This window comes from Heterodontus francisci, chromosome 5, assembly GCF_036365525.1.
Source record: "Heterodontus francisci isolate sHetFra1 chromosome 5, sHetFra1.hap1, whole genome shotgun sequence".
Classification (NCBI taxonomy): domain Eukaryota; kingdom Metazoa; phylum Chordata; class Chondrichthyes; order Heterodontiformes; family Heterodontidae; genus Heterodontus; species Heterodontus francisci.
In genome coordinates this window covers 182706945-182734158 of record NC_090375.1, presented here as the reverse complement: position 1 = coordinate 182734158, position 27214 = coordinate 182706945, and the positions used below count along the sequence as shown (strand labels likewise).

Genomic DNA, 27214 nt, shown 5'->3' with positions numbered 1-27214 from the left:
GGGCTTAATTGGTTTTCAGTCTTAGTGGACACGGATGTGTATTAGAGTGCAAGAGATGCCGAAGGTCATGTGTCTTGTCCTCCATTTTGTTGACAGCACATGTACCAGTATCTTTAAAAAATTATTCCAGTATTTTATAACTCTTCATTTTGGTACTGTATTTTCATCACTGCGCTGCTCGTGAGCACAACAGGTCCAAGCATTGCTTTGTTGGAAGCCTACTGCATTTGCTACAACTTTTGTTGGGGGACCGCTACTATGAAAGGCTATTGCAAATTCTCACATACAGCTTATGACTCGCATTGGAACCCTCACTGCGCAGCAATGTCAAAGATTATATACTTATTAAATAAGCAATGTGTAGAATCTGTACAGCCCACAGTTTTTTAGGGATGCACTTCCTACTGACCCATTCCTCGGATGAATATCACTTTGACACAATTCCTTATTCCAAAGGGGAGAGCAGTGCTGACGGAGGCAAATATGAGTGCTTGTTGGAGTTTACCTGCATACAGATAACAGTAGCAAGCAAAGACAAGGACTGCAGTAGTAGAGTCAAAACAATTTCTTGAACACTGGTGAGATGACTCCACCAGTTGGGCCAAAGCCTGCACCAGTATTATAAGTACATTGAGCTAGGTGTCTGGTAAGTTCATATCACTGGCATATCAAGTATATAAATAACAGCTGATTGTATGACTCCTAAATGAACTGATGCTAGGGTATAAATGCAGTACAAGCATCTTTTTCTGGTCTGTATCTTGTCATTCAATCACTTGGTTAGTATTAGGACCTGAATCTAGAACAAGAATTGTATTTTCCTCCAATGTGCAAAAACACTGCTGTTTTTTTACATAAGGAAGGCTTTGAAAAAGAACTTCGAGAGATAGAAACCAATGGAATATTTCATTATTTCAACAGTTTTCTCTGTGAGAATGACAGCAGGCAGAGATGACACCTGAGGCATGTCAGGCAGAGCTGATTTGCAGCACCTTTAAAATTTGTGATTTCTTTCAATCTTTTGAACAGATGCCTTATTATATTCTTTGATTTTTTTGACAGAATTCATACAATGCAAAATTACAATCAAGTGTCAGTTACCAAATTTGACAGTTAATGGCATACAAACATACATACATACGAAACAGGAGCAGGAGTCGGCCGCTCGGCCCTTCGAGCCTGCTCCGCCATTTAATAAGTTCATGGCTGAACTGATTACTCCACATTTCCATGTACCCCCAATAACCTTTCACCCCCTTGCTTATCAAGAATCTATCTATCTCTCTTAAAAATATTCAAAGACTCTGCTTCCACCGCCTTTAGAGGAAGAGAATTCCAAAGACTCTGAGAGAAAAAATTTCTCTTCATCTCTGTCTTAAATGGGCGACCCCTTATTTTTAAACGCCAAGTATCAATTACTGGTGTGTGCACTGCATGTGGGAAGTGAGCATAGGCACCTGATTGAAAGAATTCATCCAGCCACCTTTTATTCTCAGGTACATTAAACACGATCTGTACATTAATTATGTAATTACTACTGCTTTACTAAGATTTAAGTTACATAAATGCAGATCACAGCAATCCACTGTTTTACCCCTTTGAAGCAACACACATATGAAATAGGAGCAAGAGTAGGCCATTTGGCCCCTCGAGCCTGCTCCACCATTTGATAAGATCATGGTTGATCTGACTGTAGTCTCAACTCTACTTTCCTGTCTACCCCCTAGACCGTTTGACGCCCTTGACAATCAAGAATCTATCTAACTCAGCCTTAAAAATTTTCAATGACCCTGCCTCCATTGCTCTCTGGGGAAGAGAATTCCACAGACTAACAATCTTCTGAGAGAGAAAAACTTCTCATTTCCATCTTAAACTGTGTTCCCTAGTTTTAGTCTCTCCCACAAGGGGAAACATCCTCTCAGCATCCACGCTATCAAGTCTCCTCTTGATCTTATATGTTTCAAAAAGATCACCTCTCATTCTTTAAACTCTAATGGATACAGACCCAACCTGTCAAACCTTTCCTCATAAGATAACCCCTTCATCCCAGGAATCAGTTGAGTGAGCTTTCTCTGAACTGCTTCGAATGCAATTATATCCTTTCTTAAGTAAAGAGGCCAAAACTGTACACAGTATTTTAGATGTAATCTCACCAATGCCATGTACAACTGGACAAAGCTTCCTTACTTTTATACTCAATTCCCCTTGCAATAAACACCAACATTCCATTTGCCTTCCCAATCACTTGCTGTACCTGCAGACTAATTTTTTGTGAATCATGTACCAGGGAACCCAGATCTCTCTGTACTGTTGAGTAATATGATCTCGAACTATTTAAAAATATACTGCTTTTCTAATTTTCCTGACAAACTGAACAATTTCACATTTTCCCACATTATACTCCATCTGGCAAATTTTTGCCCAATCACTTAACCTAGCTATATCACTTTGCACACTCCATATGTCCTCTTCATAACTTATTCCTCCACCTATCTTTGTGTGATCAGCAAATTTAGAAATCATACATTCTGTCCCTTCATCCAAGTCATTGATATAGATTGTAAATAGTTGAGGCTCCAGCACTGATCCCTTGGCACTCCATTAGTTACAGCTTACCAACCCGAAGATGACCCATTTTTTCTTTATTCATTTATGGGATGTGGGCATCGTTGGCCAGGCCAGCATTTATTGCCCATCCCTAATTGCCATTGAGAAGGTGGTGGTGAGCTGCCTTCTTGAACTGCTGCAGTTCATGTGGGGTAGGTACACCCACAGTGTTGTTAGGAAGGGAGTTCCAGGATTTTGAGCCAGCAACAGTGAAGGAATGGCGATATAGTTCCAAGTCAGGATGGTGTGTGTGGCTTGGAGGGGAAGTTGCAGGTGGTGGCATTCCCATGCATCTACTGCCCTTGTCCTTCTAGGTGGTAGAGGTCAGAGGTTTGGAAGGAGCTGTCTAAGGAGTCTTGGCGCATTGCTGCAGTGCATTTTGTAGATGGTACACACTGCTGCCACTGTGCATCAGTGGTGGAGGGAGTGAATGTTTGTAGATGGGATGCTTTGTCCTGGATGGTGTCGAACTTCTTGAGTGTTGTTAGAGCGGCACCCATCCAGGTAAGTGGAGAGTATTCCATCACACTCCTGACTTGTGCATTGTAGATCGTGGACAGGCTTTGTGGAGTCAGGAGGTGAACTACTCGCCACAGGACTCCTAGCCTCTGACCTGCTCTTGTAGCCATGGTATTTATATGGCTACTCCAGTTCAGTTTCTGGTCAATGGTAATCCCCAAGATGTTGATAGTGGGGGATTCAGCAATCATAATGCCATTGAATGTAAAGGAGAGATGAGTTAGATTATCTCTTGTTGGAGATGATCATTGCCTGGCAATTGTGTGGCTCGAATGTTACTTGCCACCTATCAGCCCAAGCCTGCATATTGTCCAGGTCTTACAGCATTTCTACATGGACTGCTTCAGTATCTGAGGAGTCACAAATGGAGCAATCATCAGCGAACATCACCACTTCTGGCCTTATGATTGAAAGAAAGTCATTGATGAAGCAGCTGAAGATGGTTGGGCCTAGGACACTTACCCTGAGAACTCCTGCAGTGATGTCCTGAAGCTGAAATGTTTGATCTCCAACAACCACAACCATCTTCCTTTGTGCTACGTATGACTCCAACTTTCCACTCATACTGTCAAGGGCAATCACTCTCACCTAGTGTTGTAGCTGTACTGGAACAGCTTGGCTAGGGGCACTGCAAGTTCTGCAGCATAGGTCTTCAGTACTATTGCTGGAATGTGGTCAGGGCCCATAGCCTTTGCAGTATCCAGTGCCTTCAGTCATTCTTGATATCACCTGGAGTGAATCGAATTGGCTGAAGACTGCCATCTGTGATGCTGGGGACTTCAGGAGGAGGCCAAAATTGATCATCCATTTGGCACTTCTGGCTGAAGATTGTTGCAAATGCTTCAGCCTTATCTTTTGCACTGATGTGCTGGGCTCCCCCATCCATGAGGATGGGGTTATTTGTGGAGCCACCTCCTCCAGTTACTTGCTTAATTGTCCACCACCATTTATGACTGGATGTGGCAGGACTGCAGAGCTTAGATCTAATCCGTTGGTTGTGGGATCACTTAGCTCTGTCTATCGCATGCTGCTTACGCTGTTTGGCATGCAGGTAGTCCTGGGTTATAGCTTCATCGGATCGACACCTCAATTTTAGCACTGACTGGTGCTGCTCCTGGCATGCCCTCCTGCACTCTTCATTGAACCAGGTTGGTCCCCCTGCTTGATGGTAATGGTAAAGTGGGGGATATGTCGGGCCATGAGGTTACAGATTGTGGTTAAGTACAATTCTGCTGCTGCTGATGGCCCACAGCACCTCGTGGATGCCCAGTTTTGCATTGCTAGATCTGTTCAAAATTTAGCCCATTTGGCATTGTGGTAGTGCTACACAACACGATGGAGGGTATCCTCAATGTGAAGACGGGCCTTTGTCTCCACAAGGGCTGTGCGGTGGTCACTTTTACCAATCCTGTCATGGACAGATGCATCTGCGGCAGGCAGATTGCTGAGGACGAGGTCAAGTAGATTTTCCCTCACCACCAACTGCAGAACCAGTCTAGCAACTATGTCCTTTAGGACTTGGCCAGCTCAGTCAGTAGTGGTGCTACTGAGCCACTCTTGGTGATGGACATTGAAGTCACCCATCCACAGTACATTCTCTGCCCTTGCTACCCTCAATGCTTCCTCCAAATGGTGTTCAACATGGAGGAGTACTGATTCATCAGCTGAGGGGGGGTGGGTGGTGGTAGGTGGTAATCAACAAGAGGTTTCCTTGCCCATATTTGACCTGATGCCATGAAACTTCATGGGGTCTGGAGTTGATGTTGAGGACTCCCAGGGCAACTCCCTCCCGACCGTATACCACTGTGCCACCAACTGTGCTGGGTCTGTCCTATCGGTGGGACAGGACATACCCAGGGATGGTGATGCAGTGTCTGGGACATTATAAGGTATGATTCGGTGAGTATGACTATATCAGGATGTTGCTTGACTAGTCTGTGGGACAGCTCTCCCAACTTTGGCACAAGCCCCCAGATGTTAGTAAGGAGGACTTTGCAGGGTCGACAAGGCTGGGTTTGCCATTGTCATTTCTAATGCTTAGGTTGATGCCGGTTGGTCTGTCCGGTTTCATTCCTTATTGACTTCATAGCGGTTAGATACAATTGAGTGGCTTGCTAAGCCATTTCAGAGGGCATTTAAGAGTCAACCTGTGGGTCTGGAGTCGCATGTAGGCCAGACCAGGTAAGGACAGCAGATTTCCTTCCCTAAAGTACATTAATGAACTATCTCAGCAGACTTTCTGTTAAGACCCTAGGATGGAGGCTATTGGGTCCTGGTACTTGTCAGCCTATAGTTCTAATAGTTTTCTCAGTACCCTTTCCTTGGTGATTTTGATTGTTTTAAATTCCTTCCTCCCTTTCACCTCATGATTTACTAGTATTTCTGGATGTTATTTGTGTCTTCTTGGCAGGAAAGGTCTTCTTATAACTCAGACAAATCTTAAAGATAGTTAGCTAAATGTACATTTTAAAAATATTTTCATTCTAAATTATTAAATCAGTATCTAAAATTTACTAAAGTATCTACACCCTGACGTAAAATTGAAGCAGTCTCTTTCACATTTGTGAAGCAGTATGACAGACAACAGTGACAGTAGGAAAACTGAAGAGAGGTTCCATTTCTAATGCTCTGTTATCCTACACAAAATAAAGAGGAGAACTAATTCAAGAGTCAAACATTACTTGCTTGGGATCAGTTCCCCACAGTATGTCGAACATTTTTGAAAAAGTAAATTTGAAGAACCTCTACATTAAGGAACCTTAAGAGCTCATTCATTATGGGTTGAAGGGTTATGGAGAATGGGCAGGAAAGTGGAGTTGGGGCCGAGATGAGATCAGCCATGATCGTATTGAATGGCAGGGCAGGCTCGAGGGGCTGAATTGCCTACTCCTGCTCCTAGTTCTCATGTATGTTCTTATTAGGCTAGAAGGTTTCCTACCAGTGAGATGGTAGCAATAGATTATACATTCCACAACCCAAACGAAGCAGATTTAAGATTTGTTTTCATGCACTTAATAAGGGTTAACAGCAAATTTGACATTAGCAACAACTTCAGGCAACAATGTGAGAAAGAGTAGTATACAACAGCTGCAAATGATCAGGAGTGAAATGCCGACAATTTGTCGGTTCATATATACATCAATGCAGCATAACATTGGGTCTTGAAAGTAGACTTTTGGCCAGTTTGATTAAAATCTAGTTTGATGTTTGGATCTAATATGATGTTTGGAAAGCTAGACAAACAGGAATAGAATGTTACGCCAGTAGGAATAGATGAAGAGGATGGGAGGAGACTCTTGTGGAGCATATCTACCAGCATGGACCAGTTGGGCTGAATGGCCTGTTTCTGTACTGTTATTCTGTACGTATGATTATATTTTTCAATTGTGCAATACGTCAGCTACTGTGATCTATAATACATGGGGGAAATAGGATTAATGTGATACCATCACATAACATAAATTAATTGTACCACTTACTTTTATTTCAAATACAGCAATCTTTAAGTAAAACTCTTCTTCAAGTGTGTCTTCCTCAGCGTAGAAAGGTTCTACAATTGGGTCAGCTATGACATGGATATAACTGTGCAACTCATCAGTCTTTGCAGAAAAATACGGTAACTTCTCTAAGTACAGCATGATACTTGCCCTTTGCATATACAGATTTTCTGGCAAGTTACCTTTATAACTGCATAGACAAAAAGAAAATCAAACTTGCATCATGCATTACAGTAAATTATTGAGGGATCGAAATTTAAATTGCTATAAAGTACAAATTTATATGGTGCATTAACTGTTCCCACAACTGGGATAATTTTGGAATGAGTATTTCTGATATACTAAGTACAAGTGGAATTCAGCCATTAATCTTTTTCAATTTTCTTTAGACAGAAGTGAATCTGCACCCTGAACTCACTGAACAATTTCTGTATTTTTCAGACTATTCTCATTCCCATTAAGGAAATCTCTATCAGGAGATTCATTAAACAAATGAGCTAGTGATCTTTGTGACATGCTGCGGTAAGTTTCTCCTTCTCCGCATGACTTCAAAGGAATACAAATTGCAGCGAGTTCTAAAATGAGAAGGTGATCCGATCTACAAGATTGCCACCCAGGCATTGAAGGTGCATCCCCTGTGTGTGGCCAACCAAACTGAATTAGTACTATCCTGACATCACACATCCCAACTGACTGATGTGATGCCAGGATCCCAAATTTGGGCAATGCAGGTCTTGGCAAAACCTGTGTTATCCACTCTTGAAAAAAAAAGCATGAAGCAGCAAGATGAACTTTGTAGTAGCGTTATTTAAAAGGTCAGACACCAAAATTGCAGGTAAGGTAATTTTTTCGTACTTTATCTATTACAAAGTGGCCAAAAGTAGAGTGTTTTAGGAGGTGTTTTGGTGAACTGCTGCATTTGCCGGAAAGTGTTGCCGCATCCTCACAGGGATGGCAAAAGAGTAGGTGACCTGCGCACACAAAGGCTGAAACAAGTATGAGCGCAGCAGTGCCAATGCCTCTGTGTCTGCAGCATGACAGAAAGATGGAGCAGAGGCTGCGGAGAGGGGAAGCTCTGCGCCACACCTTCTGTCAAGACAGTTCCATGCTCCTTGACAGTGACAGGAAGCTGCCTGGGAGGCCAGCCAATGTACTTAGCATCTCTATGTGCATGCCCATTCAGCACTCTCCTGCATCCCACCCATTGAGGTCCTCATCTGAGTCTCCTGCAGTTATCCAGTCAAATCCCACCTTCCAGCTCTTGTTCCGTAGTCCTGTAGGTTACGGCATCTCAAATGCATACCCAAGTGTTTTTTAAATACACTGACGGTTTCTGCCTCTACCACCCTTTCAGGGATTGAGTTCCAGACCCTCCCCACCATCTGGGTGAAAATAATTCCTCCTCAATTCCCCTCTAGTTTTTCAACGAATTAGTTTAAGTCTACATCTGCTGGTTACTGGCCTCTCTGCTAACGGAAATAAGTCTTTCCTATTAACTCCATCTAGGCCCCTCAAATTTTATACACTTGAATTAAATCCCCTCTTAACCTCCACTGTTCCAACAAAAACAAACGCAGCCTATCCAATCTTTCTTTATAGCTAAAATTCTTCAATCCTGACACATCTTTGTAAATCTCTTCTGTATCCTCTTTAGTGTGATCATATTCTCCTCATAATATGGTGACCAGAACTGTACACAGTACTCTAGCTGTGGCCTAACTAGTGTTTTATACAGTTCCAGCATAAGCTCCCTGCTTTTATCGAAGCCTTGGGCAATAAAGAAATGTAGTCCTTATGCTTTCTTTATCACCTTATCTGCATGCTACCTTCAGGGATCTGTAGACATGCATTCCAAGGTTCCTCTATTTCTGTACACTTTTCAGAATCCACCATTTTTAATCAGTACCTAAGAACTGAAGCATCAAACGTGCCTATCATTGTCCATTTCTTCTTTTCTTCTTTGGGCCTCCTTATCTCCCCCCTGTCTTTTTTCCTGCCAACTACTCTGACGTTCCAGCTTGCAAAGCGAAGGGCTGGTACCTTCTTTCCTTTTTTCATGTTGTTTGGTGCATTTGGAACAGTGTAATGCTGCATACAGAAATAATGGCATTTTGCTGATGTGCATTTTGCTTAGTTGTGTTTATATGTTGAGGTCTCATTCAAATTCCAGGTGTGTCTGTGCATCAGTGACCTGCACATTATGTGCACTCACTTCCACAGAGACAACAAATGGCATTGCTCACTTGAATTGCTCGTGACAATTGGCCAAGTCAACCTACATGGCTCTTTTCAGGGCCAAGTCATCACAAGTGGGAGAAATGGTCAAACGAACTGTAGGAGAGATAGATTTTAAGATTTTCTAATATGCCGAATTGTAGCAAGCTACAGATATTTAGGAAGGAAGCTGGTGGGGGTCCTGACACTAGAAAGGTGAAGGGAACCACTCTCAGCTGTTTGGGGGGCCTCCAACTGCATTTTACAGCACTCATCAGTTAACTGTCAACAGCAGGGTTCCTGTCCCTTTAATGATGGAGATCCCACCTCCATGAGCTGCCAGCCAATCAAAGGGCCAGTAGCTCAGCAATCCCAACAGGGAGTGGTGGCCTCTTCTACTACAGCAGGAGGCCCAAGACAAGGAGCAGCCATGGAGCCTGGGAGAGGAGGTAAGTGGGGGCAGGCTCCCTGGGGCCCGTAAGGCAGCTACCAGCGAGTGGTCAGGGGGATGTGTTGTTAAGAGCAGGGAGGGTGGTGGCACAGAGGCGGCCTTTGACACCAGGGGCCTTCTGTGGGCCACAGATTGCCCAAGCAGGAGGCGCAACCCCCTCCCCACAACCAACCCACATGGAGACCAGTGGTGGTGGGACGAGGCCCTTAAGTGACCATCAATCAGCCTCTGGGCAGGAAAGCTGTCCTCGGCTTTCCCCACCTCTGACTAAATTGAATGGGGGAAGGGCTTGATATAATCTTCCAATCTTTCCTAGATATGGGGCAGGTGCTAGAGGACTGGAAAGTGGCAAATGCGACACCCTTATTCAAGAAAGGATGTAAGGACAGTTCTAGCAACTACAGGCCAGATAGCTCATATCAGTGGTGGATAAGGTTTTAGAACCAATAATCAGGGAATAAATCAACAGGCACTTGGAGAGGTTTGAGCTAATTAAAGATAGCCAGCACAGATTTGTAAAAGGCAGATCATGCTTGACTAATCTGCTTGAATTTTTTGATGAAGTAACAGAGAAGGTCGATGAAGGGTATGTGGTGGATGTTGTCTATATGGATTTTAAGGGAGCGTTCGAAAAGTATCACATAAAAGTCTGGTTAACAAAATTGAGGCTCATGGAATAGGAGGGTCAGCAGACAGTTAGATAAAAAATTGGCTCAAGGACAGAAAACAGAATCACAGAACTGTTACAGCGCAGAAGGAGGCCATTTGGCCCATCAAGTCTGCACCATCTTCTCCCCATAACACTGCACATTCTTCCTTTTCAGATAACTGTCGACAGAAAAATAGCGAATTAGGTAAATGGTTGTTTTTCAGACTGGAGATGGTAATCAGCGGTGTTCCCCAAGGGTCAGTGTTAGGACCCTTGCTGTTTTGCTATATATAAGTGAATTGGATCTTGGAATATAGAGTAAAATTTCAATATTTTCCAATGATAGAAAAATTGGAGGAATTACAAACAGTGAGGATGATATGAACCACCTGCAACAGGGCATAGATAGGCTAGCAGAACAGGCAGACAAGTGGCAGATGGAATTTAATATAGACAAGTGTGAGGTGATGCATTTTGGCAGAAGGGATAGGGTGAGGCAATATATACTTAATGGTGTAGTTCTAAAGAGTGCAGGAATAGAGGGACCCGAGGGTGCATGTGCATTGATCTTTGAAGGTGGCAGGACATACTGAGAGAGTGTTTAGCAAAGCATATGGGACCTTGGGCTTCATAAATAGAGGCACTGAGTACAAAAGCAGGAAAGTTATGCTGAACATTTATAAAGTACTGGTTAGGCCCCAACTAGAGTACTGTGTCCAGTTCTGGTCACCACACTTCAGGAAGGATATGAGAGTCCTTGAGAGGGTGCATAGGAGATTTCCCAGAATGACTCCAGGGATGGGGGATTTTAGTTAGATTAGATTGGAAAAGATGGGGTTGTTCTACCTGGAGCAAAGGAGATTGAGGGGAGATTTGATAGAGGTGTACAAGATTATGACATGCTTAGATACGTTAAACAAGAAAAAACTGTTCCCATTAACAGATGGCATAAGAACTAGGAGACACAGATTGAAGGTTTTTGGGCGAGAGTTGGAGGGAGAATGTGAGGAAGAAATTTTTTTACGCAGTGAGTGGTAATGACCTGGAACTCGCTGCCCGCAAGGGTGGTAGAAGTGGAGAAAATCAATGATTTCAGAAGGAAATTGGATGGGCACTTGACAGAAATAAACTTGCAGGTCTACAGGCATCAAACAGGGGGAGGGGACTGACTGGATTGCTCTGTGGAGAGCCGGCATGGACCTTATGGGCCGAATGGCCTCCTTCTATGCCATTTATGACTCTATGGACAGGATGCAGCTGAAAGAATTGGGGGCATTGTGTTTTATAAGGCAGAAGGTGATGGTGGGGTGAACAAAAACAGAAAATGCTGGAAATACTCAGCAGGTCGCCACTGCTGTTTGTCATTTTTATAAATGACCTGGATGAGGGTGTAGAAGGGTGGGTTAGTAAATTTGCGGATGACACGAAGGTCAGTGGAGTTGTGGATAGTGCCGAAGGATGTTGTAGGTTACAGAGGGACATAGATAGGCTGCAGAGCTGGGCTGAGAGATGGCAAATGGAGTTTAATGCGGAAAAGTGTGAGGTGATTCACTTTGGAAGGAGTAACAGGAATGCAGAGTACTGGGCTAATGGGAAGATTCTTGGTAGTGTAGATGAGCAGAGAGATCTTGGTGTCCAGGTACATAAATCCCTGCAAGTTGCCACCCAGGTTAATAGGGCTGTTAAGAAGGCATATGGTGTGTTAGCTTTTATTAGTAGGGGGATCGAGTTTCGGAGCCACGAGGTCATGCTGCAGCTGTACAAAACTCTGGTGCGGCCGCACCTGGAGTATTGCGTGCAGTTCTGGTCACCGCATTATAGGAAGGATGTGGAAGCTTTGGAAAGGGTACAGAGGAGATTTACTAGGATGTTGCCTGGTATGGAGGGAAGGTTTTACGAGGAAAGGCTGAGGGACTTGAGGTTGTTTTCGTTAGAGAGAAGAAGGAGGAGAGGTGACTTAATAGAGACATATAAGATAATCAGAGGGTTAGATAGGGTGGATAGTGAGAGTCTATTTCCCCGGATGGTGATGACAAACACGAGGGGACATAGCTTTAAGTTGAGGGGTGATAGATAGAGGACAGATGTTAGAGGTAGTTTCTTTACTCAGAGAGTAGTAGGGGTGTGGAACGCCCTGCCTGCAACAGTAGTGGACTCGTCAACTTTAAGGGCATTTATGTGGTCATTGGATAGACATATGGATGAAAATGGAATAGTGTAGGTCAGATGGTTTCACAGGTCGGCGCAACATCGAGGGCCGAAGGGCCTGTACTGCGCTGTAATGTTCTATGTTCTATGTTCTATAGGTCAGGCAGCATCTGTGGAGAGAAAAACAGAGTTAATATTTCAGGTCTGTGACCTTTCATCAGAACTCTGCCTGACTTGCTGAGCATTTCCAGCATTTTCTGCTTTTGTTTCAGATTTCCAGCATCTGCAGTATTTTGCTTTTGTGTCATGATGGTAGAGAGGCTGGACAAGGGGATATGCATTATGAGAGAAGTGAAAAAATTGTTAGAAAGGTTTGGCTGGATTTTATGCTCCGTTAAAAGGTGGGCTTTTGGCGGTGGTGGGGGGGAGCGGGGGTGCTGGAGAATCGGCACCGAGTCGTCCGCTACGGAACCCGACACCGTAATGCCGATTTCCAATTTTCTCGGAGGCAGCGAAGTTCCATGGTGGCACCTCTGTCACAATGCAATAGAATCATAATTTAAATCTGTTACATGCTGTTTTGCATGAATTTGTACCTATTCGCCGCGATCCTACCAGGTGTTCGCTATCTTATGCATGACTTGTGGCACTCACGTGCCTTCACTTTTCTGTCTTTAAAAAGCTGACTCCACTAAGGCAACAATCATTGGTGCCTGCAAAGGTTAGGTAAGTTATCCGTTGTTATCTTGTGGAATTTCTTTTCACATCGGACATTCTCGATGAGTTCAATCTGCAAATGTGAGGGAAGGAGGGACCTCTGCAAGTATATACTGTTGAGGGGGACGAGGGAACTCTTCAAGTGGATACTGTTGTGGGGGAAGAAGGGAACTCTGCAGTGGATACTATTGAGGGGGAAGGAGAGAACTCTGCAATATAACATCAGGAGATGCCGTTAACAGCGTCGTCAATGACGCCCCGTCACATGATTGGGAGGGGGAGATGGCTGTCGTCATCATGCTAACGCGGTGTTAACCTCACAGATGGCACCGCCGTCATTTTGCACATCTGCCGCCACTCTCGTCAGTGGGATAATAAAATCCAGCCCGTTATCATCAGTGATAGATAATCAGATCAAAGAGAGACTGTCTGTATGACGTGCAGGGTGAGACTGAAAGGTTGATTCCACAATTGGATTCCCTTGATAAGAACAAGTAACTGAAGGGTGTGCAGGTCAGGAAATTCTAGGCCCACAGCCCTGCTTTCCATTTGATTATATAAATAGAATCTGGAATTGTCACTACATAGATTGGGTGGAGACATTCTGGGTCAGCCCTAATGAAAAGAATCACTGAAGATTGGCTCGGGTTACAAGTGCGAATAGGTTCATCCACACTGAGGGCTTTGTTTGCAATGGAGCAGACATTTTGTACGGCAATCCACAGTGGAGTGTGACATGAGAAAGGAAACTACAGGGCTGCCAAAGACTAAGAAGATCAAGGGCGAAGTTCACCAGAATACCTAGGATACAAATTTTCTTTAAAGGCCAATGTTCTCAGGTAATTGTTTTCACCAACTTTTAAATAGTTATGAAACAGTTAAGAAATAATAATTATTATGCGCCCTATTATTCACTCTATTGCAAGTGAGTTGAAAGGTTAATGTAACTTACCTGCTAAATGCATGATTTAACATGGCTATAAGGAGATTCACAGCTAGAATTGCTTCTAATGCAATGAATGACCCCACAAGTACAAATGTCATAGGTGCATCTTGTTCATACATTGCATCAAAATTGTAACTGTCAATAACACTAATACGAAACAAAGTGAACCAACAGCTCGAGATGGTATTGAATTCAGGTAGTTCTTTGAGACCTGCAAAGTAATAGAAGAAACACAATGAAATTATGGTTTTTAGTAACAAAAGTACAAACTGTATTTAAATCCAGGAAGGTAATACAATAAAAGCAGTTAATGCAGCATTGACTATTTCAGAAACGAACTGAAATTTAGTTTGGAAATGCAACTGATAGTAAAACTCTGCTGCCCGTGTCCTAACTTGCACCAAGTCCCATTCATCACCCTTGTGCTCACTGACCTACATTGGCTACTGGTTAAGTAATTGTGAAACTGGTTCCCAGTTAAGCAACGCCTTTCATCCCTATTTTGAAATTCCTCCATGGGCTCATCCCTCCCTATCTCTGTAACCTCCTCCTGTCCTATAACCCTCCGAGATATCTGTGCTCCTCCAATTCTGACCTCTTGCACATGCCTGATTTTACTTGCTCCACCATTGCCAGCCATGCCTTCAGCTGCCTAACAGTAAGCTCTGGAATTCCCTCCTTAAACTTCTCTGCCTCTCTACCCCACTTTCTCCATTTAAAATACTCCTTAAAACCCACCTCTTTGGCCAACCGTTTGGTCATCTGCCCTAATATCTCCTTATGTGGCTTGGATTCAAATTTTGTTTGATAATGCTCTCACGAAGTGTCTTGGGACATTTTACTATGTTAAAGACGCTATAGCTGGAATTTTCAAGTAAGTAGTCCTGTTTCAGGACCAAAAGCAGTACCCGACCCCTCGCAGGAGGGGAGCGAGACCCTGGGTGGCATTTTACTGGCAGGGGCCAAATAAGAGGTTGCTGCTGGGAGCGCCATCCAATTGAAGACGGTGACCCACCTCCCAGAGCCTCTGGCTCAATGCAGCCTCAGCAGTGTGTCAGGGCCAGACAGACACGCCCGGCGATTGGGCATTTGGGGTTCATTTGCCAGCGGCTGTGCCGTAGCCCCAGAGGTGGCCGATGTTGCCAGGGCAACCCCTTTGGGCCATGGAGGATCCACAAAATAGGGCCCCCGGGGAACCCGCTGCATGCCCACCTGGTTTACCTGGCAATCTCCCAACGTGGCAACGACACCTCACAATGCTGGCAAAATGTCGGCAGGGGTGGGATGTGGCCCCTTATTGGCTACTTAACTAGCTGCCTGATGGGCGCCACGCCTCTAAAGTTCCTGCTGCTGGTAATATCACGTGGCAGCAGGAAGATATTGAGCTTCCCTCCTAACACCTTCTGCTGCCATTTTACCATCCCTCCCACCTCCCAGCCTATTTCGCAGGTCACCATGGTTGAAGGAAAACACCGGGTGGCCCCATGGTTTAGTGATACCTCCCTGCAGGTTCTCCTCCAGGCTTCAAGGGAAAGGCAGGAGGTCCTCTTCCCCAGGAATGGGTGGAGGAGACCTGTCCGCTTGACCAAGCAAGCCTGGACAGAGATTGCAGAGGAGGTCAGTAGCTGTGGAATCACTCCCAGGACATGGAACCAGTGCAGGAAGTGGGTCAATGACCTCATCCAGGCTGCTAAGGTGAGTGCTCCAAACAGAGGCAGAGAGGTTTAAGGAAGGAATTCCAGAGCTTAGTGTTAGGCAGCTGAAGGCATGGCTGGCAATGGTGGAGCAAGTAAAATCAGCAGAAGGGATCCTGGGGCAGCAGAGGCAGCAGAATGAGTCGTGGTCAGCTGGCTGCATTTGGCTTGTGCTATGATGGCACCCGCTTCTGGTGCCGCCACTGAGAGCTGCACCGTTAGTTTAAAATGCAGCCCTAGTAGTCAGTTTTTGCTAGGTTTCTAGGTTAGCATCTATTATACGAGGATATAATTTCTTCAGAGAAAAAAGGCCATTTGGAATTGAGTTGAAGATCAGCTATGATCTTATTGAATGGCGGAGCAGGCTCGAAGGGCCGAATGGCCTACTCTTGCTCCTATTTCTTATGTTCTTATATTGTTATCTACAGTTCCATCATTCAAATCTGGCTAACTACCTGTCACAGGTGTCACTTTCGTAGTTGCAGCAGTATAACAACCACTCTGTTACAAGCATATTTGATCATCTCTGTCAATCATTATAACTTAACCACAACAGCAAAAACTTGTATTTATATAGGGCTGGATTTTACCAGCCCTCTGGATTGCAAGGCTCTCCTCTTGCCCTTCTCCTTTGTTTGACCACAACAGGGTTTATTCCTTTTTAAACAGTGGTTGTGCTTAACACTTCAGTGAGTGTTTAACCTTAAACTTTTGTTGTCATCAAAAAAGAACAAATTGGATAGGTTTGCCTGCATTTAAACAAGAGGTGAGTTTATTGTACTTAACTAAAAACCTGATCTAAATAAAATAATAAAACAACACTACACTTTCACTCCCGAACACACACGAATCACACACACACAGAGTGATGAGGAATAAATTTGAGTTGGATTAGAGACCAGAGCAAATAACAATAATATAGCATCTGTGGTATCTAGTAAGTCAGTTGTCCTCTGGCTGTAGTTGTGGTTCTGAGGTCTCTGGCTGGTAAAAGTATTTTGTGGCTGGCCCAACTTTCTTTTATTAGTTCAGGGGATGTGGGCATCACTGGCAGCATTTATTGCCCATCCCTAATTGCCCTTGGAATGGTGGTGGTGAGCTGACTTCTTGAGCTGCTGCAGTCCTTTGGGTGTAGGTACACTAACAGTGCAGTTAGGAACATAAGAACATAAGAAATAGGAGCAGGAGTAGGCCATTTAGCCCATCAAGCCTGCCCTGCCATTCAATAAGATCATGACTGATCTGCCCCAGACCTCAACTCCTCTTTCGTGCCATCTCCCCTTAGCCCTCAACTCCCCGATATTTCAAAAATCAATCTACCTCCTCTTTAAATACTTTCATTGATCTAGCCTCCACAACTCTCTGCGGGAGAGAATTCCAGACATTCACTACCCTCTGAGAGAAGAAAGTCTTTCGCATCTCCCGACATCTTCTTCTTCAAGCTGGGCTGTAGTCCCAGCAGTGGCCACTACTCCTGGTGGCGCTGCTGAGACAGTTAGCTGCCAGCCCGCTGATTGGCCGGCAGCTCTATTAGACAGGACTTCCTACCTCAAGCAGGTGGAAGTCCCGCCTCACGCCAATTGAAGCCCGGCGACCTGCGAAATATGGGTCGGATCCCCAGGCGAGGCGGAAGCAGGTTCGCCACTGACTTTTCAGTCGGTGGTCGGCTCCCGTCCACCCAGGGTTAAATCCCGGCCACTGTGTCTGCAGGGGAAGACAGGCAACAATTGTAAAGAGCATGCCAAGTGCACAGACAGCCAATCTCCATGTCTTAAGCCCAATGGAGGTGGAGGCCATGGAACTGGGGCTTTACTGCCAAGGCAAGGGACCAAGCCTCAAACAATCAAAGCTTTGGCTTTGCAGAAGGAAGGAGGCAGAGCTGCTTAAAGGTAAGGATTCATTGTTGCAGTTCCAGAAGGTGGCAAGGGTCAAAGGAAATGTGAATGTATAAGGGTGTCTCATGCCACCCTTGCACATATCTCATGGCACCTTTACTGCTGTGCCTGGGGCCCTTAATCTGGCACTGCCTGGACAATATCTTTCTCTGCATCCTCATCATCAGAGGAGGCATCATGCTCCATGATATTCTCACTGGTCAACGGCTCTCCCGTCTGTAGCACCAAGTTGTGCAGTGCACAGCAGACTACCACAATACGCAAGATCCTCACAGGGGCATACTGAAGGGCTCCACCAGATTGATCTAGGCACCTGAATCTCATCTTCAGGAGACCAATGGTCTGCTCATTGGTTGGTCGAGTTGACCGTTGGCAGATGTTGTACCACTCCTCCACAGACTCTTCCAGCACTTGAAGGAAGGAGAGCTCTCTCAGTCAATTTAAACCCTGTGTAGTTTCTCTCAAACTTCTAAAAAGCTTCAAGACAAATTAATTCCTTAAGGAAATAAGAAAAAAAGGTTTTATTCTTTCACAACAAATTATTGATCTGCTGTGTTCATCGCTGGAGAAGAGTTTAATATTACAACTGCCGAAATGAACTGCTGAATTCCTATCTTTGGAAGGATCTTCAGATTCACCAGACCTTGGAAGACTGCAAGTGAACTTTGACTGTGTTGTATTAGAAGACCATTCGTTGAGAACGTAATCTGCAAAGACTTTATTTTTTTTCTATTTTTCAGACAGCTAATTTAAAACCGAGTATATGTATGCTAATGTGGGAGATAGATTTTTTTAAATAAGAAGTTGTAAGGTCTTTAGATATTGGTTTATCTTAGTAGTGTTTAAGATTTTTTTTTGAATAAATAGCTAATTTGTTGATAGCTAAAGATACCTGGTTTGGTTGGCTTCATTCGGGGGTTACTAGACTGTTGGCTGTTTGGCTGTTTCTTTCTGATTTGGAAAGCTTAAAGAAATATGATGTGACACTGAATTGACCGTGCATTTCTCCCACCATGAACAGAATCATATATTTTGATTGGGGGCTTTGTCCTGAGTGGTCGTAACATATTTTAATTGGGGGCTCGTCCATGGTCGAATCATATTTTAATTAGGCAGCTCATGTCTGGGATCAGAATCAGACTAATTTGGAGGGCTCATGTTTGGAATCATATTAATTGCTCATTCCTGGGATAAGATACAAATTGGGGGCTTGTGTCTGGCATCATATTAATCGCTCTCACGTCTGGGATCATATCAATTGGATACTCAAATGTTGGGATCCAAATCTAACACCAATTATAAAGAAATAAAACAAACCAGGTCTCTTGTATAATAATGATACAGTCTATACCATAGCAATGGCATTAGCGGTTGAGGCAGATTTTTTGGGAAAGCGGAGTGTTTCCCTCAGTGACTTGATAACTTTAACTAAGAACAAATTAAAAGAATTGGCAACAAAATTGGGGCTAGAATTGAAATCAGGTGCCAGATAATTGGCATAGTAGCCCAACATATGGAATTAGAAGAAGAAGGAGAAGGGGAATACAATGAACAAGAAGGTCGTAAGTCGGAGAGTGATGCAGTGGTATTAACTAGGATTCAGTTAGAAATGAAAAAACTTGAGGCTGAAAAAGAATTAAGAAAACTTGAACATGAAAAAGAGGAAAGGGAGAAACAGAGCACATCAGAGAGAAAGTGAAAGAGAAGAGAGGGAATTTAGGCTGAAAGAGATGGAACTAAGACAAAGGGGTAATCTTAAATCTAGGAAAAATTCGGGTCAGGAAGAATCTGAATTTAGCTCAGGACCCAGCGAAAAGTTTTTAAAATTTATTCAAGCTCTTCCTAAGTTCAAGAAAAAGGACATAGAGGAATTTATCATATCTTTTGAAAAAATAGCCGAACAGATGAAATGGCCAAGCTCATGAAGTGGCTTCTTCAGATTAAGAGATGGCAAAAAAGGCTATTCTCGCTGCATATGAGTTCGTCCCTGAAGCTTACCAACAGAAGTTTCGAAACCTACGGAGGCTGGCTGGGCAGACATATGTAAAATTTGAGAAGTTGAAGCAAATTCATTTTGAACAATGTATACGGGCATTAGGGCGGCACAGTGGCGCAGTGGTTAGCACCGCAGCCTCAAAGCTCCAGCGACCCGGGTTCAATTCTGGTTACTGCCTGTGTGGAGTTTGCAAGTACTCCCTGTGTCTGCGTGGGTTTTCTCCGGGTGCTCCGGTTTCCTCCCACATGCCAAAGACTTGCAGGTTGATAGATAAATTGGCCATTAGAAATTGCCCCTAGTATAGGTAGGGGAATATAGGGACAGGTGAGGATGTGGTAGGAATATGGGATTAGTGTAGGATTAGTATAAATGGGTGGTTAATGGTCGGCACAGACTAGGTGGGCCGAGGGCCTGTTTCAGTGCTGTATCTCTAAATAAATAATAAATAAATAAAAATTAAAGATGGAAACCACATATGAGAACCTTCGAGAATTGATTCTCTTAGAAGAAGGGGCGGCACAGTGGCGCAGTGGTTAGCACTGCAGCCTCACAGCTCCAGCGACCCGGGTTCAATTCTGGGTACTGCCTGTGTGGAGTTTGCAAGTTCTCCCTGTGTCTGCGTGGGTTTCCTCCGGGTGCTCCGGTTTCCTCCCACATGCCAAAGACTTGCCGGTTGATAGGTAAATTGGCCAGTAGCAATTGCCCCTAGTATAGGTAGGTGGTAGGGAAATATAGGGATAGGTGGGGATGTGGTAGGAATGTGGAATTAGTGTAGGATTAGTATAAATGGGTGGTTGATGGTCGGCACAGACTCGGTGGGCCGAAGGGCCTGTTTCAGTGCTGTATCTCTAAACTAAACTAAAACTAAGAGTTTAAAAACTCCATTCTTCAGTGGTGAGAACTCATGTAGATAACCTGAAAGTCTTGAAAGCTAGGCAAGCAGTGGAAATTGCTGATGATTTTGAGCTTGTAAATCAGCTAAAACCTTTTGTTCATCACCCCCATAACCCAGAGAAGGATAGAAAGTGGGAGAGTGAAAGGAAGGCAAGTAGCCGGGGACAAGAAGGAACAGCTGGGAATGCATCAGGATCACCTCCTCAGGTCAGAAAAGAAAGTGCTGAGGGTAGAAGTGAGGTTCGCAAGCCAAAGTGTTATCATTGCAACAAAAGGGTCATCTTCATTCAGAGTGCTGGAAATTGCGAGGTAAACCCATAGGAACTGTTGGGGTATGCAAAGTTAGTGCAGAGGAAAAGACTCTGACAGAGGATTGTAAACCAGGCTATAGCTTTAATGACAGCTGTGAATGTGAAACCAGATACTAAAAGTAACAGGAGCATAGAGGTAAACCCAAAGGACTTGTACACAAAGCTAGACTGAGAGCATAACAGATCAGGCTATAGCTTTAATGACAGTTGTGAAACCAGATACTAAAACTAAAAGGAGTGTAGTGGTTAAGAATAAAATATCTGAAAGTTATAATGAATTGTTATCAAAGGGGAGAGTAACTCCATATCCTGTAAGTGAGGCAGGAAAACCTATCATTATACTCAGGGATACAGGAGCAACCCAAACACTCTTGCTGGGGAAAGGTATAACATTTCCACCAGAGAGCGCCTTGAACACTAAAGTTTTAGGAAATTGAATTGGTGGAGAGTATATACCCTACCTTTATATAAGGTATGCCTAGAGTGTGACTTAATATCTGGGATAGTAACTGTAGGAGTTGTCCACAATTTGTCAGTAGAGGGAATTGATCTACTCCTAGGAAGTGATTTGGCTGGATCAAAAGTATCAGTTTCTCCTATAATTACAGAGGAACCAAGTGAAATTAAGGAAACGGAACAATGACAGGAACAAGTTCCGGGAATATTTCCAGCATATGTAGTCATCCGAGCAATGGTTAAACAGGATCCATTGTCGGAGGTAAAAGGGGCACCACAAACAGATAGCCAAGTATCTGAAACCTTATTTGGGAATTTAAATCATCCAAATGAGATGTTTAACAGATTGTCTATCATTGCAGCACAGAAAGCTGATCCAGAGATATACCGAATAGCACCAATGGCTCTGACAGAAGCTGAGGCAAAAGGTGTTCCGGAAGGTTATCATATGGCTAATGGGCTGTTGAGGAGGAAATGGAGACCACCTCATAGACTTGCAGATGAAGACTGGACAGTTGTTGAACAGATAGTGGTACCACCTAAATATTGCCAAGAATTATTAAGGTTAGAACATGACATTCCTTTTGCAGGACATAGCCTAATTCGGAAGACCAAATCACACATAAGCCAACATTATTACTGACCAGGTCTTACAAAGGATGTGAGACAATTTTGTAGGACATGCCTTACATCTCAAATGGTGGGAAAACCACAACCTACCATAAAACCGGCACAACTAATTCCCATACCAGTGATTGAGGAACAGTTTAGCAGGATATTTGTAGACTGTGTAGGACCCTTGCCGAAAATAAAAGAGGTATCAATACATACTTACTATCATGGATATGGCTACTTGATTGCCAGAGGCCATTCGTTTGAGGACAATTACTGCTAGGATAGTTGTAGAAAAGTTAACCTAATTCTTTAAGAGATATGGGTTACCACTTTAAGTTCAATCAGATCAAGGTTCTAATTTCATGTTTAGGATATTTCAAGAAGTCATGGGCAATCTGGGGATTAGACAGTTGAAATCTTCAGCATATCACCCAGAGTCACAGGGAGCTTTAGAGAGATATCACCAAACTCTCAAAATGATGATTAGAACATACTGTCATGAATATCCACATGACTGGGATAAAGGACTAGACTTTCTTTTATTTACTACCAGAGACTCACCAAATGAGTCTACAGGCTTCAGTCCTTTTGAATTGGTTTACAGACATGAAGTAAGAGGTCCTCTAAAACTTATAAAAGACAGATTCTTGGAACAAAAGAATGAATCTTTGATACTAGACTATGTATCTGTGTTCCGGCAAAGGCTAACGAATGCTTGCAGTGTAGCTCAGGAACACTTTAAAGCATCCCAAGCCAATATGAAAAAATGGGCAGACAAGAATGTAAAAGCCTGCGATTTTCAACCAGCAGATGAAGTATTACTGTTGTTACCATTACAGGGAGAACCATTAAAAGCATGATTCAGTGGCCCATATAGAGTGATCAAAAGTGTGGGTAAGGTAGATTACTTGATTGGCACCCCTGATTGCCGAAAGAAGAACCGGTTGTGTCACATCATTATGCTAAAGCAATATTATCGCAGGGAGAAGGATAAGCCAATACAGGTATGTCAGATAATCGGGACAGTTCAGAAGGAAAAGGATAGTGAGGATGAGGCAGAAGCAGGCCTAGGAAATTCTCAGATTGAACCTCAAACTATCAGATTAGCGAATACAGAATGGCTAGGAAAATTAGACCTTATGCTTTTGCACTTAAAGGCAAAACAATGTGATGACCTAACAAGGCGTTTCACAATGTTTAAAAGAGTTTGTAGGGATAAGCCGGGATGTACAACCTGAGCACACATGATGTGGATATAGGGGGAACCAATCCTTTAAAACAACATCCTTCCTGCTTAGGTCCAGACAGACAGGCCAAGTGGAAGCAAAGGTGCAATGCATGCTGAAAGGCAGCTCAGTTGAGCCTTGTCAGGACAGCTGGAATTTGCAGGTGGGCTTGATGCCTGAACCTTGTGGGACGGCTCAAACTTTCATAGACTATAGGAAAGTCACTGCGGTAACGAAAGCAGACTCCTACCCAAATTGTCATTTCGAAAACTGTATGGACAGAGTGGACAACACCATGTGTCTTAAAGAGACAAAGGTGTTGGAGGGATGCTGTCAAATTCCTTTGACATCCCAAGATAAGGGAAAAACAGCTTCTGTTGCACCAGACGGGGTTTTCCAGTATCAAGTGATGTCACAGAGGTTAAAGGGTACTCCAGAAACTTCTCAGAGAATAGTGAACCCAGTCGTGGCCAGTGTTCCGAGCTGTGCAGTTCACCTGGTTGAGTTGGTGGACAATCGGGAAGGAAAACACAAAACAACTGGGAGACTCTGTTTGGAAGGTTGAAATGGGCTAATTGGGACAATGTTTCTAAAATTTAAAGCCAAAAATGTTTTGATGGAACTTGTTGCTGTAGTCTTAACATTTTAGAAAAATTGTATATATTGGGGGAAAAAATTGTTAGTGTTTTTTCAATTTCTGTTTTTTACATTGTAATGAAACGCATTTTGGGAATGGCATTTCATTTCGCATGGGGTGGAGTTGTCACGGTCCTATGTTTTTTTTTTCTCTCTCCTCAGGAAATGTTGCAGTGCGCCTTTAAGGCTGTAAAAGATCAGTACTTCTTTAAGGCAGAAGACTCCGGAGTCAGTGAGCCAAAGTGCATTCTGGTTGCCAGACAACAGCCACACAGAGAGAGAGAACACAGATTCAATGTATCTGTTTTGACTTTTGAAAACTGGATAGCAAAAAACTGGTTTGTTCAGTTGACAGACTGTTCCAGCACATGAAGGAAGGAGAGCTCTCTCAGTCAACTTAAACCCTGTGTAGTTTCTCTCAAACTTCTAAAAAGCTTCAAGACAAATTAATTCCTTAAAGAAATAAGAAAAAAAGGTTTTTATTCTTTCACAACAAATTATTGATCTGCTGTGTTCATCGCTGGAGAAAGGAAGAGTTTAATATTACAACTGCTGAACTGAACTTCTGAATTCCTATCTTTGGAAGGATCTTCGGATTCATCAGACCTTGGAAGACTGCAAGTGAACTTTGACTGTGTTGTATTAGAAGACCATTCGTCGGGAACGTAATCTGCAAAGACTTTATTTTTATTCCTATTTTTCGGACAGCTAATTTAACCGAGTATATGTATGCGAATGCAGGAGATTGATTTTTGAAATAAGAAGTTATAAGGTCTTTTGATATTGGTTTATCTTAGTCGTGTTTAAGATTTTAGTTTTTTTAATAAATAGTTCATTTGTTGATATCTAAAGATACCTGGTTTGGTTGGCTTCATTCGGGGATTACTACATTGTTCAATTTGGCTGTTTCTTTCTGATTTGGAAAGCTTAAGGAAATATGATGCGACCTGTAGGGTAACGGGACTGAATTGACAGTGCGTCATACTCCCTGGAGAGATGGAATCTTCAGAGACATTGCCGCTTGGATGATTGCAGGTAGTGGAGACTCGACCAGTAGACCCTCCCTGCAGGTTATCTTCTTCTGTGCATAGGAGGCTGTTGGCATGCCCCTCTTCCTGAGCCTCCTGGTCCTGAGGCTGGCCCTCTTGTGGGCCCCCAGGCTGCTGAGGTGCCCCTGCCGATACCTAACTTCCCTCCATCTATGCTGCTCCTCCTCCTCAATGCGGATCTCAACGCCAGGGTAAATAAGACCCATGACAGGTTGCCTCTCCTTGAGTGCAAGGCCTTCACAGCAAATGGTGCCACCTCCCCTTTCCTCACTTGTCACCTCCGATGGCACCCTAGTGTGGCTCTCCCCCAGAGCTAGCACCTTGGCCCCCACTCCTGACAGTGTTTCCTAATACCCTCCATCCTCCACCCTTCTTGCTAAGCGACACTGCCTCATCTGATGGCTTCCCTGTGAAGCCAATACTCAGTTCCCGCCTCCTTGTTGCCTCCTTTAACCAGGCGTGGCCCTGAAGCACTGTAGTTCCCGTGTGCCATTACATAAATCAGAGGCAGTGAATAAAATTGCTGTCTATTGGGCTCTTAAATACCTTAATTGCCTTCCCGCCTCGTGGATGTGTGAAGTCCACCCTCATATCGGCCGCCGACAGCAAAATCCAGAAGGGACATCAAGAAGTTGGAGTTCTGGTCCAATGTCTTCTGTCCCTATTTTATGTCCACGCCCCATTCCACCTCCATTCCCCTCTCCAACAGTGCCTTAAAATTTCGGCGATAGCTCCAAAAATGTTGACAACTCAGCAACAGGATAGACCATGTACATGAACAAGTAAGTACACTGAAATTGCAGACACAAGCTTGCACGTAGACACTTGTATCAGTTGGAATAAAGTAGGCACACAAAATCCTAAAAGGGAATACTAGTGTTGAAGGCACAGTATTTATTTTCTAAGGAGCCTGAGACCATGCCTTTTTCCACACAAAATTTAGATTTTTGATTCTTCTGGAGATGATTTGGATGTTGCGACTAAATGTAATATTTCCAAGTTTGCTGATGACACAAAACTAGGTGTGATTGCAAGTTGTGAGGAGGATGCAAAGTGGCTTCAAGGGGATTTAGACAGACTAAGTGAGCAGGCAAGAACATGGCAGATGGAATATAATGCGGAAAAATGTGAAGTTATCCACTTTGGTAGGAAAGACAGAAATGCAGAGTATTTCTTAAACTGTGAGAGGTTGGGAGGTGTTGATGTCCAAAGGGACCTGGATGTCCTTGTTCATAAGTCACTGAAAAAGCTAACATGCAGGTGCAGCAAGCAACAAGGAAGGCAAATTGTATTTTGGCCTTTATTGCAATTGAATTTGAGTACAGGAGTAAAGAAGTCTTGCTGCAATTGTAGAGCGCCTTGGTGAAACCGTACCTGGAGTATTGTGTACAGTCTTTGTCTCCTTACCTGAGGAAGGATATACTTGCCATAGAGGGAGTGCAACAAAGGTTCACCAGACTGATTCCTGAGATGGCAGGATTGTCCTATGAGGAGAGATTGAGGAGACTGGGCCTATATTCTCTAGAGCTTAGAAGAATGAGAGGTGATCTCATTGAAACATACAAAATTTTTACAGGGCTTAACGGGCTGGATACAGGAAGGATGTTTCCTCTGGCTAGGAGGTCTGGAACCAGGGGACACAGTCTCAGAATAAGAGGTAGGCCAGTTAGGACTGAGATGAGAAAGAATTTCTTCACTCAGACGGTGGTGAATCTCTGGAATTCTTTATCCCAGAGGGTGGTGGAGGCTCAGTCATTGAGTATGTTCAAGACAGAGAGCGACAGATTTCTAGATGTTAAAGATATCAAGGGATATAGGCATACTGCAGGGAAATGGTGTTGAGGTAGAAGATCAGCTATGATCTCGTTGAATGGTGGAGCAGATTTGAGGGGCCAAATGGCCTATTCCTGCTCCTATGTCCTATGTAAGTTGGACTCATTTTGCCTGGATTTTTTAAAGCATTTAGGCTGTGAGCATGGGTTCGGGCACGATTGAAGATAGTGTTCCCGAAAGGCGTCTCTGGATCCTGACACCTCCAGGACGTGGTCCAATTTTCAAAGTGAGGGCGGGGGAGGGAGTCGGGAACCCGCTCATGTGCAATTAGCAGCCTGTTAACTCCTTGAGAAGCTTGCTGGCAGGCCAGGGAGTGCAAGGATGCAATTTTCAATTGGCAAATTGATGAACCTGAACAGTGGTACATGTTAGTTAGTGCACCACTGTCGGGTTCAATGCGGGTGAAGTTCAAGTTTTTTTATATAAGGTAAAATATTTCGGGACCTGGACCAGATCATGCCCATTACCTCTCATTTGGCCTTATGGCCACTTTTCTGCGCAGTTAGGCTACTAAGCCTCTGAGGTACTGCCTGCTCTCTTCTGCATCATGGCTGCTGTCTGTCTTTGCCGCTCATGCTCTGCAAGCACCTCCCGCCTCCTGGTAACGCTTGGTGCCACTAATAGGATGCTGAGCTCACATCTGTCCCAGTTAGGGTATTTACATTTAAAGATAGAACCGCGTGAGCGATACAGATGCGGGCATGGGGTCAGGACTCAAAAATTATCTGGGCATTGGGCTCCCGAACCCCAATTGAAAATCAAGCCTACGATGTCTGTGCCCAAACGGCACCTGAAGTATGTCCAATGCCACATTCGCTAGGGCAACTTTCAAGTGTCCCTGGCATCTGCATTAAACAGGCA

The 27214-nt window shown here is 43.9% G+C and overlaps 1 protein-coding gene across 2 annotated transcripts in view; it reads right to left on the bottom strand.

Annotated features, from left to right (window-relative positions):
* LOC137369648 (uncharacterized) overlaps positions 1-27214 on the bottom strand; it is a 97138-nt gene that overhangs the window by 60902 nt on the left and 9022 nt on the right. For both annotated transcript variants that reach the window (XM_068030984.1, XM_068030983.1), the window contains 2 exons: positions 13755-13959; positions 6606-6813 (listed from right to left, as the gene is read on the bottom strand). In XM_068030984.1, coding sequence (XP_067887085.1) covers positions 6606-6813; positions 13755-13867 — 321 coding nt within the window. In that variant the 5' untranslated portion in view covers positions 13868-13959. The remainder of the gene's footprint in view (positions 1-6605; positions 6814-13754; positions 13960-27214) is intronic.